The sequence below is a fragment of the Mauremys reevesii genome, linkage group 10 (genome assembly GCF_016161935.1).
Source record: "Mauremys reevesii isolate NIE-2019 linkage group 10, ASM1616193v1, whole genome shotgun sequence".
Lineage (NCBI taxonomy): Eukaryota > Metazoa > Chordata > Testudines > Geoemydidae > Mauremys > Mauremys reevesii.
In genome coordinates this window covers 6,201,843-6,215,383 of record NC_052632.1, presented here as the reverse complement: position 1 = coordinate 6,215,383, position 13,541 = coordinate 6,201,843, and the positions used below count along the sequence as shown (strand labels likewise).

At 48.0% G+C, this 13,541-nt stretch overlaps 1 protein-coding gene across 1 annotated transcript in view; it reads left to right on the top strand.

The window, feature by feature from the left end:
- The window catches only part of SLC24A1 (solute carrier family 24 member 1), a 25,819-nt gene extending 12,278 nt beyond the window's left edge, over positions 1-13,541 (top strand). Inside the window, exons 6-11 of the mRNA XM_039492517.1 lie at positions 2,911-2,997; positions 4,814-4,929; positions 5,880-6,080; positions 7,180-7,269; positions 8,610-8,776; positions 13,104-13,541. Of these exons, the coding sequence (XP_039348451.1) occupies positions 2,911-2,997; positions 4,814-4,929; positions 5,880-6,080; positions 7,180-7,269; positions 8,610-8,776; positions 13,104-13,353 (911 nt within the window). The 3' untranslated portion in view covers positions 13,354-13,541. The remainder of the gene's footprint in view (positions 1-2,910; positions 2,998-4,813; positions 4,930-5,879; positions 6,081-7,179; positions 7,270-8,609; positions 8,777-13,103) is intronic.

Here is a 13,541-nt window from a genome sequence, read left to right as displayed (position 1 = left end):
CCTTTGACCCATATGAACACTCCAGTGAATTAGTACACTTAACATTCCTTTGATATTCACACAAATTAATTGGTCTGTTGCTCTGACCTGAACGGGTCTGTCAGAGTCACAGGCACTACAGCAAAAAGAATGCATCTAAACAGATTAAACTAGCAACTGAAGAGAAACAGATCAACAGTGACTTTAGGGGTTTTTCCTTGTTACACTGCAGCTGTGTTTGGCCCTCTGAGCATTACAGCTAGGCAGGAGGAGGCTGCAGAACAACAGAATCGGGGCTACCAGTTCTTTTCAGGAGGCCTTGCTGATCTCCTGGCATTGAATGCTTGAAGCCAATTCCAAAAGAGGAATATACAAGAAATTAACAAACAAACTAGGAGGGCGGGATATCTGACACTGATCTCCTAGTAGTTGTTAGGCTGCTGAAATGCGCAGGCTGACACAAGTTACCTGATAGCTTCTCCATGAGAGACAAAGCTCAGATTCATGGGTAATTTGCAAACAATAGTGCCACATGTGCTGAAGGGAAGACAGAAGCTGCCACCTGGAAGGAAGAAAACAAACCATTCTGCAGCGGGTTTGTTTATTGCTTTGCTATAGGAAACCACACCATTAGCCATCAGCAGAGACGAGTCAGTCTGGGAAGGATTAATAACATGGGTGAAGATCACAGTATTTTTCCAACAGTCTTTTTCTCACAAGTATGGCTCCTGGATTGGACCATGGGTTTATGGAGGACTTACTGAATTTAACTGGCCCCCACTGTTCAGTTACTTTGGATTATTCAGGGCCTAGTGAGCTATCTTGATAGCCCACCTGGATTAGTGTCGTCCTCTCCTCCCCCCCCCAAAAATACTGCCAAAGCCTTAACTCCGTGAGGAGTCCTGAACGCGGGCAGCGTGAATAGCACCGCCAGGATAAATGGGAGCAAGGCGATGGTGGAGCGAGGCTGCTGAATAAGCCAGAGCACTGACAGGGACTTAACCTACAAATACCCTTTTTACCTGGACCAGCCTTCAGGAGATGCAGGCTCCTTGGCCAATGACAGCCCCCCGCTTGGAGCGCATGTCAGGAGAATTAATGTCCCACTTTCAAATCACTGAGGCTGATCGCATGCAAACTGGCCAGTGGCCAGGCAGGCCTGAAGCTAATGAGTTTATCTTGATCGAGAGATGCCCTCACACTCCACTCCTAGAGGACTCCATAGTCTTAGCTCAGGCAAGGGCAGGGAGCCAACAGCTTAGTCCCGTTCAGTGCTGGGGCCTGGCTGCCCTGAGCCAACCCCTCTGCAATGCAAATACTTTATCTCCCACTAGCAGCCGGGAGAGTATCAGGGAGACAGGGAGGTCTAGTGGTTAGAGAGCGAGACTGGGCATTTGCCACAGCACCTAGCTGTTTGCATCTGTGCACAGCAATGGGGGAGCTCAGTCTTGGAGCATTCCATACCCACTCTGCACATAGTTAAATGACAATACAAGGGGTAAGGCCGCAGGGAGTCTGGCTCTGAGCTCTGACTTATCCTTTCCCATCTGTACCAGGGGGATGAGAGCTAGAGTGGGCTGGAAAACTAAAAACACAGGGCTTCAATTTTCCCAACTCCCCCCCTCCATCCCATTTCTCACTGAAATATCATTTGGCTAAAAATGCCCCCACCAACTCTGACATCCGGCTGCCTTTGTCAGGTGCTAGGAGATCGTGGCCTGAGACACTAGTGTTGCCTGATTTATGGATTATGTATTAATTATTCAGATTACTTAAGAATTCCCAGTTAACACTCGGGACAAGAACCTATCTAAGATCAGGCCCAGTATTATTAAAATTACTGTTCAGCCTGGAGCCCTGATGTGCACAACACTCACACTTAGGAAACCCTTCTGTATTTGTGATTGGTAGCTAGAGATAATACCGGACGAGCATGTGAGCAGCTATCCTCACACCATCCCCTGCAGAACAACCTGAAATGTTAATCTAGCCCCTCCACCCTCAAAACCTCTCACCGGAACTTAGTGGTGCTTTCAACCCAGGCTAGCTGGCCCATCCTGGGATCTCGCAAATGCTGCTCTCAGTGGGGCTAGTAACCTCCCCACTTTGGTGAACCACTCAAATGCTGATAGTACTCCAATGCTTTCCCACAAGGACAGCCAGGTTCTCCCACAATTCATGGGGAAAGAATTATAGCGCAGCTCAGCTTACTGCAAAGAGCGAGGGGCTGCACTCCTCAGATGTCCTAGCACCACACATGGGGGAGCGCAGTGCCCGGGAGCACATGGTAACTCAAGGAGGAGGCTTTGTGGTGTGGCTGCTCACAACTGGGCCAGGCTAATCCACAAGCCAATGACACGAGTTAACACTGCAGTGAAGAGGGGCCTAACAGCGACTCAGAGGAGTTTGTCATTTTCGTGGTCAATGAAATTTAAAGAGCATTTCTCATCCCAGGCCCTGGGTTGGCCAGGCTGCAGGCACACTGGCCAAACCTCTTCTCTAGTCACGTGACAGAGGAGCTGCTTTAGTTTTCATGTAATCAAAAACTGAGCAAAGTCAGCACTACTCAGGTAACAGCAACATCTTACCTCAAAATGCCTTCCTTCCGCATCCGCTCGCTCTGCAGCATGGACTATCGGCCCTGCTGATGCACCGGAAGGAACGCCGTGCTCCCTCTCCCCACACATCTTATCCAGACTCTCTTTCAAAGATGGTTATTTTAGATTTCAGGCAAACCACCCTTTAAGAGCTCAGGGATGATTATTGAAGTGCTAACTGCCTGGAGACTATAACAATCCTGGTCAGCTAGCAACACTAGAGCTGAAAACTCCTTGGGGCTGAGGGTTGACTGCAGCCCATACCACAAGGCTCACTGAGTGGGAGTTAATTCCTTACACCTGATGACAGGCCTGTCCCTCTTTTCATTCCCAGCAAAGTTTAAAGACAAGCTTGACATCATGAGCAACTTGGCCACGGGCAAACTAGGCTCTCAGGTCAGACAAGGAGTGAAACCAGAAGGTGAGCTCAAGGCAATCTGCGCCATTTGCCTGTAGAGTCCTTTTGCTTTGCACTGTACTTGCTCACCCCACCAGCGCTGCAGATCCAGGGCTGCCCATGAAATGTAGCTGTGCAACACACACTTCCACTCCGTGAACACTGATCACATGCAGCGGTCTATGCAAAAGCAGCCGCAAATGGTCAGGATATATACACCGGCACCAAGAGCTGGCAGTCAAGTTCATTCCTGCAGAGCCCTGGGAGTGCGTTAGTTAAATAAGCATCCAAATGGAAATGACTGGGATGAGCTGGGCTATTCAATCAGAAGGGAAGATGGTGCCATTATCTCAGCAGCTGGATGCTGATGCATCACTAATACCAGGGGGCTGCAATTGGGATTTGTTCTTTAAAACAAACAAAAGAGCCTTAGCCTGGGAACTGGGTCTGTCTCTTCAACTGGAATGTGGCAGGGTGACTCTGAGGGGACACATAGTACGAAATGTCCTGTGCAATTGTCTTCTGAATAGTTGCTGGCTTTATCTATTTCAGTAGTGATTCATAGGCTGCTTGAACTAGCATTTATAGAGGTGGTAGCTGTCCAGCGCTGCAACATGGATCTGTGCTATTCGTGGGGCTGGAGCCATCTGAAAGTGGATGGGTAAAATTCACACTGAAGTGCCCATCTCCGCAGGCACGGTGCTATACCACTGGAGTGCCCTGACCACATAGTTTGGTCTTGCCTGGGTAGATGAGGACCAAGCTGTGGTTAAGCCCTAAATAAAGATCTGTGAGCATATCCTCAGCAAATTGTCATAGTTCCACTGAATTCAGTAGAGCCACAACTATTTACCCCAGGTGAGGATCTGCCCGCTAGAGGATCTTTCCTGTATAGATGGGCCTAGGCTACATCCTGTCCATGTTACCAAACTGTGCTATATCCTCAGGCCAGATGTTTTCGAAGTCCCACTTCTATGCATCTCATTATGCAACCCCCAAGTGACACATGCCAAGGACAGCTTCTGAAAACCTGACCTCACATTTGTACAAGGTTGTAAAAACAGGATCACTAAGACTATTTTAAGGGAATTAGGTTCAGCCTGCACAGCTCAAGCCAAACCATCCTACAATACTAGTCTAGGTATGATCCTGTCATAACATGATCCCCTGACCTGGCAGATTTGGCTATATAGATGGGCCCAGAACGTATTCACTAAGCCACATTACAGCAGCATGTCAAGATCCCATTCTCTCTCAGTGCCCCTCTTCCCACCACTATGCAATATCCATGTTCCAGCACTGTTCTGAGCGGCTGTTTTTAGGTTTCTCTTGCTTTCGGTTACATGGGTTAATTACATTCCTGGAGGGACCAGCACAGAGGAGTCTGGGGATTTTTTTCCTTTGTGTTATCGGGTGTCAGCACTTTTCTCTTTGGACGTGTGCCCGGTGATTAGGGATTAAAGCCTGGCCGCCAGAACAGTCGCTTCTGAGAAACCTTGAACACCACCAACCCCTAGAGAATGCCTCTGTCATGGTGGAAAGAAGGAAGCAGAGCCCTGCATCCTGCCCGGTTGCTGAGGCTGGCTTTAATAGAATTTTCAAACTCTGTGTCCGTTAGCGATCAGCCAATCAGCACTCCTGCTCCTCGCTGTATCTGCCTTTAGCCACATGGGTATTACATAAGTGATGCCCCGGCACAAAGATGTGAGGCAAAGCTGCTGCAACAACCTTATGTCTAAGGTTAGCAGGCCTGATTGTGCCCTGCTTTTGCTGGCGCTTCATGCTGATGCGGGGAGGTCATCTCTTACTGCTGGGCCCAGCTCTCTCTTATCCTTTCAAGCAGAGAACAAAGCGGAAGCAGAATTAGCAACCACTGTTCAAGTCACGCCTGCCAGCGACTCCAACCTCAGCGTGGAGGAGGATGAACACAGTGTGGACACACCGCCTGGCGGGCAGGTATTGTGAACTGGAGCCACATGGAACAAGAGCTCAGCCCAGGCCAAAACCTCAGAGCCATGTTTGGTGAAAGAGGGCACAACCCAACTCAAGTAAATAGCCACCCTAAATAGACCATCCTTGTAGTAACAAGTTATCTTGAGTGCCAACAGAGAGCACTAGCACAAGTAACGAGTTAGACCCATTCAGCTAAGACCCCAAAATGCTCCTTCTAGTCAAATCTAGGCTCAGAGGTACTACAGCAGCGGACTGTGGTAGCCTTACGTCGTATACTGCCCTACTCCTCAAGCTGTCCCATGGATTTTGGTGAGACTGCTCAAGGAGTGACTCCGCAGCGGAAATGAGGCTATCACAACCTGTATAAACTTGTTAGAGCAAAGACTGTCGTCCTCTATGGCAGTTCTTTTTGTTTTAATGATGTGTCCTAACCCAGGGAAGGGACAGTGGCCCCTTTAAAGAGATGAGGCTATTTTGCTGTGTTGATGACCTGGTGGTTTTAAAGCCAGATAATATGTATTGTCTGTGTGCGTCCAGTGCCCAACACAATGGGGTCCTGATCCATGACCAGGGCCTCTGGGCACTACTGCAATACACATACTAAAGATATTCAGGAGTCTGACTGCAACCTCTCTGGGCGCCTGCGCTGAGATAGGATCGTTCACAATGTGGTCACATAATGGTGACCTGGGGGACGGACTGTTCTGCAAATATTTGCAAATGGGATAATCAAAAACTAGATCTGTGCCCTGGGGGACAGGACCATACTGAGTCATTCACAGCTGTGTGTGTGTGTGTGTGTGTGTGTGTGTGTGTGTGTGTGTGTGTGTGTGTGTGTGTGTGTGTGTGTGTGTGTGTGTGAGAATGCGCACACAGCTGTGGAGCTGTCAATGTAGACTTCTAGTTGTTTCAAAATGTGTTTGGGGGGGGTTGGTTGTTTTTCTGGTTCACAGCTCTCTCCGGATATAGAAGGCAGCAGCTCTGAGGAGGAGGAAGATTGTGATGATGAGAGTGAGGATGAAGATGAGGAGGAAGAAAATGATGAGCCGTTATCTCTCAAATGGCCAGAGACCCGGAGAAAACAAGCTATTTACCTTTTCCTCCTGCCCGTTGTGTTCCCTCTGTGGCTCACAGTGCCCGATGTTAGGAACCCAGTAAGATTTTACTTTCGTTATGCCACTGCGATGGATAAAGCTTTATTAGCAACAGAGACACAGGGTCCCTATTTTCCCCATCGATAGCTCGGGCCTCTATGTACCTACTTCCTACTGATGGGGGTGGGAGCTGGAGCCCCAGTTCTGGGACTGGGGTTGCTTTCAAAGGCGAGAAGTAACTGAAAGCAGGTATTCTTCCCCTGAATGGTACAAGGCAAACCAGCAGGCAATGGCTAATGCGGAGTAGCAGAGACTCCTCTGTGTCAGTCCCAGAATCCACCACTGCAGCTGGCACTCTCAGCTAGCAGAGGCAGAAGAGAGGCTAACAACAGGACAAGCCCAGAGCCTGAGCTACCCTCTGTCCTCACCAAGGAGTCGGTCGATATTGCATGGGAGGCAGATTAGCAGGGAAGCGTGGGCTTTTTTTTTTTAAAGCTTTTTTTTTTTTTAAAGCAAACCCTGAAAAATGTAAAGAAGAAATAAACAAAAATTGTTTCTGTGCCTGCGTAGCACTGGCCATAGAGTACATTAAGCGATAGGAGACTGAATTACTACACACGACTGCTGTCTAGATCCAAGGCATTTCACTAGCAGCGTGGAGTCATAGCACCTAGTGGCACTGGTTACATCAGACATTTCTCTACTGGAGCTGTTCTCAAACTTCACTGCACCGCGACCCCCTTCTGACAACAAAAATTACCACACGACCCCAGGAGCCTGCTCGAACCCCACCACCCCATGCGTGGGGGGGCGGGGAGGGACGCAAAGCCAAAACCTGAGCCCTGTCGCCCCTGGCAGGGTGGGGGCAAAGCTGAAGCCCAAGGGCTTCAACCCCAGGCCTGTGGGATGAAATGCAATAAAATATCAATAAAATAAAATGGACTGAAAACTAAGCACGGTGCAGCTTGTTTTAAGCAACCACCCAAGGTATCAGCAAAAACTGGGCACCTAGTAGAGGTGTGAAAAATCAAACAAAATGATACCAGAGACTATGGGGCCATGTTAAAATAATTGCCTGAGGTGAAGTGATGGAGGGTGGATCAGGCTGTTGGGAAGATCAGACCCCTAATCGTTTTCTTTTCAAACTTGCTTTGAACAGAGGTCTAGAAACTTCTTTGCCATCACATTTCTAGGAGCCATAGTCTGGATTGCAGCATTCTCCTACCTCATGGTGTGGTGGGCACATCAGGTAAGAGGTTCTTTTTCTATCTAGAAACAAAGAGTGGTTCAAAAAAACAAGTGTGTGTGTGTGTCGGGGGGAAATGCCCCACTGTGGCAGACACCTTTGGCCTGGACTACACCTACAAATTAAATAGACCTAGCTACATGGCTCAGGGCTGTGAAACATTTTGCACCCTGTGTAGGGTGACCAGACAGCAAGTGTGAAAAATCGGGACAGGGGGTGGGGGATAAATAGGAGCCTATATAAGAAAAAGACCCAAAAATCGGGACTGTCCCTATAAAATCGGGACATCTGGTCACCCTAACCCCGTGTGACATAATTAGGTCAGCCTAAGAATTGTTCCACTGACCTACCTCTTGGAGAGGTGGGTTACACTGACAGAAGAACGCTTTCTGTCGACATAGGAAGCGTCTATACTACAGTGGCAGCAGCACATATCTGCTGTTGTAGCATAGATATTACCCTTTGTTTTCAATGACTTTACAGATACTACCATCCAATTAACACTAGACCTTTTCTTCTGGGAGAACCCAAGTGAGAATGTTCAATTTCATCCTTTTTCATTTGACAAAGATTAATTCTTACCCCCACCCCCAGTTTCTAAGGGAGTTTGTGCAACAGTGGAAGAAATGTCAAGTTGACAATTATCTTCATCGTCTTTTTATCAATGCATGTTTCGGTGGGGGACATAAGGTTAAAACACTTCTCTAATTACATTTCTAAGAATATAGGGTCTGATATAGTGTGGTGCTGAGTGCCCCTTGCCTTAATATCAATTTGCTATTCAAGAAGAGGTGAAAGGTACTCAGCCCCTTGCAGGATTGGGGCATACCATTTGTATTTGGTGATATATTATACATCTATCTTATAGTTAATCAAACCACGAATCAACAGAAATTGTGGACACCGAACCACAGTACAGATGTCAATCAGCAAGCGGGACTGTGTCTCCAACTAAGAAGACCACTCAGAGAAAGAATTTATCATGATTTGGGCCAGTTTTAAATTTGGAGAGTAAAGATAACTCCACATCTTCTGGAGATGTTCCAAGACAGAGGTGTGCTGTGCTGCAACTGAACATGCTCCCACTTAGTCGTGCCTCAGAGGCACAACTTTGCAGTTAGAAGGGGATAAAGGAAATAGATTCCCATTAAAGAAAGGATTTCATATCAAAACAAGCTATAGAATTAGGCCATCCTGTATCTTGAAAAGCAGAAATAGGCTGCAGCCTTGAAGAGGATTTCAAATAAAATCATAACCCAAATACAGCACCAAGCCTTCAGGAACGAAAAGGGTTAATTAAATTCTTTGTTTCAAAACTAAGGACCATTGTTGCTGTTTACTAGGTTGGAGAAACAATTGGGATTTCGGAAGAAATTATGGGTTTAACAATCCTGGCAGCAGGGACTTCAATCCCTGATCTCATCACAAGTGTTATTGTTGCACGTAAAGGCCTGGGTGACATGGCTGTCTCGAGCTCTGTGGGCAGCAACATCTTTGACATCACTGTTGGGTAAGTACTAGCCACATGTTAAGAGTCACGTTTGGTTTGAACTAGAAAATGCCGCATTTCTATTCCAGTCTAATTGGACATTGACCATGTGGTGGGGCACTTCCTGACTGACCAGACTGTGGTGCACAGAACCCTGGCCGGTGGCCTGGATTGCTGCCAAGTTACCTGGTCCTGCTTCCGCCTCCTGCTCTGGGGCTGCTTCTACGGGTGCCCAGGCTCTTCATCCCTGGAGTCTGCTCAGAGTGGCCGGAACAGAGCTGCCATCTCTCTAGATTGCTGTGTTCAAGATCTCAGATCGATAAAAGAAGAGGTGGTAAAGGAGTGGAAATTTCCAGACTCAGTAATTTTCTTTCTGCTAGCAGCATCTCCCACAGTCCTGCTGCGGGTGGGCAGCGTACTCCCCTCCCGTCTGCAGTTTCCGGAGGCAGTTCAAGGCCATAGAATAGCCTGTGCTAGCCACGCGCCCTTCTCGGGCCTGCTGCCAGGCAATTCATTCCAAAGCTGTGTGGAAACTTGGAGAGAATAAGGAGTAACTAATTCCAACGCCAAGCAAGTAAGACTGTACAGTAAGTCCCTGCTTATATGGTAGGTGTCCAAATGAAATGTTGACTCTCGGCTGCAGAGCCATTCAGTGTAGCAGAATTGTGGGAGATGCTGCTAGCAGAAAGGCAATTATTGGTGAAGAAAATTTCCCTTCTGCAGCCCAGCCTCTCCCACAATTCTGCTACTCACGGGGAGTAGTGGGCAGTGGATAGGAGCAGGGAGAGATAAGAGAACAAACAGAAGGAAAAGGAAACCCCTCCCCGATTCCCCCTTTTTCCTCTTTAGGATTGCTCAGATGGCAAGGTTGTTACTGGACCACCACCTGCAGCACCCTCCTCCCTTGAGACAGGGATTTCACTATCAAAGTAAGGTCTCCATCCAGAACTTTGTTTTCTTCATCCATTTGTTGAGTCTTTTGAGGTTGAAGATGGCACTGACATCTCCAGGGCGCTTCTGAACAAAGATGATGCTGGAGTAAAATGCTGAGAAGCGTTCTTCTAGAGGAACACCTTCCATTATTCCTATATCCAGGAGATGGGAGAACTCATTCTGGACCAGCTTGCACCTGGTGGGGTTGCTGGTGATGGAAGACTGGAAGAAGGAGGGATGGAATGAAGCCTTTAGTGCACCAGGGATACTCCTTCAAGCTCTCTCTCACACTCGTCTGTGGTAGAAGCAACCCATTCATCTGAAAAGTGGGAAATCCTGTGTCCTGAGCTCAGGTTTGGGCAGAAGTACATTTGCTTATTGTCATAATGAGTCCTTCGAGGCTGCAGGAGCCCCTTAAGGTTTTCTGCTCTCTCCTTGGGTCCCTTGACATATCTGTTCTCTTTCCTCTGGAACCTCTGTGAGGAAGATGAACGAAAGGAGCATCTCTCTCTGATAGCGGGTTTGTAGTTCCTTCTGAGAGCAGAAAGGAGAGAGGGGAGGGACTGTTTAGGTTTGGCGGTGTTTTCAGCCACTATCTTGTCCAATTTCTTTCTAAAGAGGAGAAATCCTGTAAATTTAACCTGGGACTTGTTTGGAGTATCTACTGTCCAAGGAGCGAAGCCATGCGTCTCCTGGCCACCGAGCTAGATGCCATGGCTCTGGCAGAAAACCTTATAGCATCTATTGGAGCTTCTGCCATGAATGCTGCTGCTAGAGAGATTTGTCTTAAGTATAGATTTAAAGTCAGGTTGGTCTCTGCCCTTAAGGGCTTTAAGGTCCTCCAGCCACAGCACTGTGGCTCAAACAGAGCATGCGGCTGCTAGAGATGCTCAAAGGTTAGCTTCCACCCTCCTATCTATTTGATCCTTGGGGAAGAAGTCCCCTTCGGATGGACTAACCATATGCTTTGCTAGAGATGCTATGGCAGCATTGATTGGGGCATATCTGTGAGAGCATTCTTTGACTCTTGCAGTTTACAGAATCTGAGAACATGCCTCTCAACGCTTTTATCATTTTCAGGAGATTCACACACCTCCCGGAGTACCTCCTGAAACGGATGGGTGCAGGGAAATCACTGCCTCGAGGGAAGATTTGGCAGTGAGGTATTTGCTCTGAGGCTTGTGCTCAAGGGCCTGCTCAGGCTGGAACTCAAGAGTGGAGATAACCTCTTTGCATGTGGTTACAAACTTCTCAGTGGGAAAGACCCGTGTTGCATTTTGTCCATGTCCTGCTCAGAATCAGTCTGCTAGCTCTCCTTCTGCAGCAGAGGAGGAGGTGTCTGAGTCAAAGGACAGATACCGTCTATGACGGGCCCTTTTGTGGCTAGCCTTGCTTTCAGCCCCTAGAAATTTCTCCCTTTGATTCGTCTCTGGTAGGCTCACACTGCTGCAGGCCAGGGGATGGGGATTCACTGCCAGAGTTGCCTGCCTCAAGCTGTGAGGAAGGGGTGCTGATTGTGAGCCCTGCTTCTATCCCCAAGGCACTTTGGACCCATTTCAGGTTGTGGGGTGGCGCCAGAAGCCTTGTCCTTCAGTCTTATCCTTAAGGTCCTGAATTGCCCCAGGACTCTCCGTCCCCCAGGCTGGCTGAATGAAGTCCTTAGAGCCGCTCCCTGTTCTGTTCCACGTCTCCTGGTCACGCTTTTCTGTGGTGGAGTCGCAGCTTCCCAGGGAATACAGGTCCCAAGCTCCATGCCCTAGCAGCACTAGGGTCATCTGTCTGACAACAGGCAGGGCATAATTTGCCCTCTGTAGAGCCCCTTAAAGCTGCCTCACAAGAGGGAACCCCTTAGGGGTTCGCCGGGAGCTTGCATGGCTGCTCTGCCATCCCTGAAAGCTGACAGAGGCGCTTGAGCCACATGCTGCTAAATACCTGGTCCAAGAGGAAGAGAGAACAAAGCAGCCTGCTACCTACTGCCCGAAGACAAACCCCACAAAAGGCAAAGAAAAGGTCGGGAGCCCAGAGGCCCACCTCCGACTGCCCCGGGAGACAGAAGAACTGGCAGCAGGCCAGACAAGGGAGCATAGCTAGCACAGGCTGTGCTACAGCTTTGAACTGCCTCCGGAAACTGCTGACAGGAAGGGAACGGCCCATATGTAGCAGAAATGTGGGGGCTGCTGGGCTGCAGAAACAGGAGCAAAGCCAGCAGCAGGACAGGAAACACCAGTTGTCAGTGGGCCCTGACCTGTCATTAAAAGCGGACGTATTGGGAAACTAGGTGGCTGGGCAGCACACGCAAGGATAGAAGAGCACAAGTCAGCAGGAAAGAATACGGAGAGGAAGAGAAGCCTGAGCCTAAGCACTAGAGCAGCAGTTCTCAAACTGTGAGTTGGGGACCCCAAAGTGGGTCATGACCCCATTTTAATGGGGTTGCCAGGGCTAGCTTAGACTTGCTGGGGCCCAGGAGCCCTGGGCATCGGGACTCAGGTTACAGACCCCCTGCCTGGGGCTGAAGTCCTTGGGCTTTGGGACTTCATCTTTGTCCCTCCCCCACACCGGGGGCTCAGACTTCAGTCCCCCCACTGGGGTCATGTAATTTTTATTGTCCAAAGGGGGTCGTAGTGCAATGAAGTTGGAGAACCCCTGCACTAGAGAAGCACATGTATGGGAGCAGGAGTCAGAGATGGGCAGCAGAAAGAAAGCAGAGATGAGTGGCAAGAGGAGATAGTGGGATTAGGTTTCACACACCCCCGCCCAGCAGGGCAGATCACATGTATTGCATTTCAGTTTTATGGTAGCAGCTGGTGTGGTGCAGCGGGGATGTTTTGTAATAGACATGGGAGGGAACGTGGTCCAATTCATAGGAAGAAACATGGTCTGTGAAAGAGGTTATTAAAATGCAGCCCATGCTCTGAAAAAGTTTGAGCATGCCCCTCCCTAGGCTACACTGGGATCACCCAGTAGCAGTTTTCCAGGAGAGAAACAAAGATCTCTTGGCCTAATCTCAGGATTTGGAGGTAGGAGTCCCAAGTTTTTTCCCCCATCTATCACAAGCTTCCTGTGTGACTTTACTCAAGACAAGCTCCAAGCCTGTTTTCTCCATCTGTAAAACAGAGATAAGACTTATGTACCTGACTTTGTGGTACAAAAAGGTTTAATTCATGAATATTAGTAGGGTGCTTTGAGATTCTTGGATGAAAGGAATGAAAGCAAGTCCAGAGGACTATCCCAAAACTCAATTCCTAGGGTAGAAAGCAAGATAAGTCAGTTTTAGATAAAAACAACATAATGAAGATTGCACATTAAGTTTTTCTGCATGGATCTTGATACCAATTGCTTTATAGCTATGTATAAAATTCAATTTTGCATGAACTTCTCTAAGCATTCCTTTAAACTGCTTTTCCTTTACTTACAGTTTGCCAGTTCCTTGGTTCCTTTATTCGGTCTTCAATGGACTCAGCCCAGTTGCTGTCAGTAGTAATGGTTTGTTTTGTGCAATTGTTCTGCTTTTTCTCATGCTCTTGTTTGTGATCATCTCAATTGCTCTATCTAAATGGAAAATGAACAAACTATTGGGGCTCACCATGTTTGCTCTTTACTTTGTATTTTTGATTATCAGTGTGATGCTAGAAGATAGAATCATATCCTGCCCAATATCTGTATGAGGCTTGGGTGTAGCTACCATTTGGGCAGCACACGACGAGGGGATCTCCATAGACAGTACGTGTAAATGAACTTGAAAATGGGTTGGAGGTAGTTATGTTTTACTTACTTAAACCAATTGTAAGCTTACTGAAAACTGTGAAAACTAAGCTTAGTGAAACTTATTCAAATAAAGATTGCTATTAATATA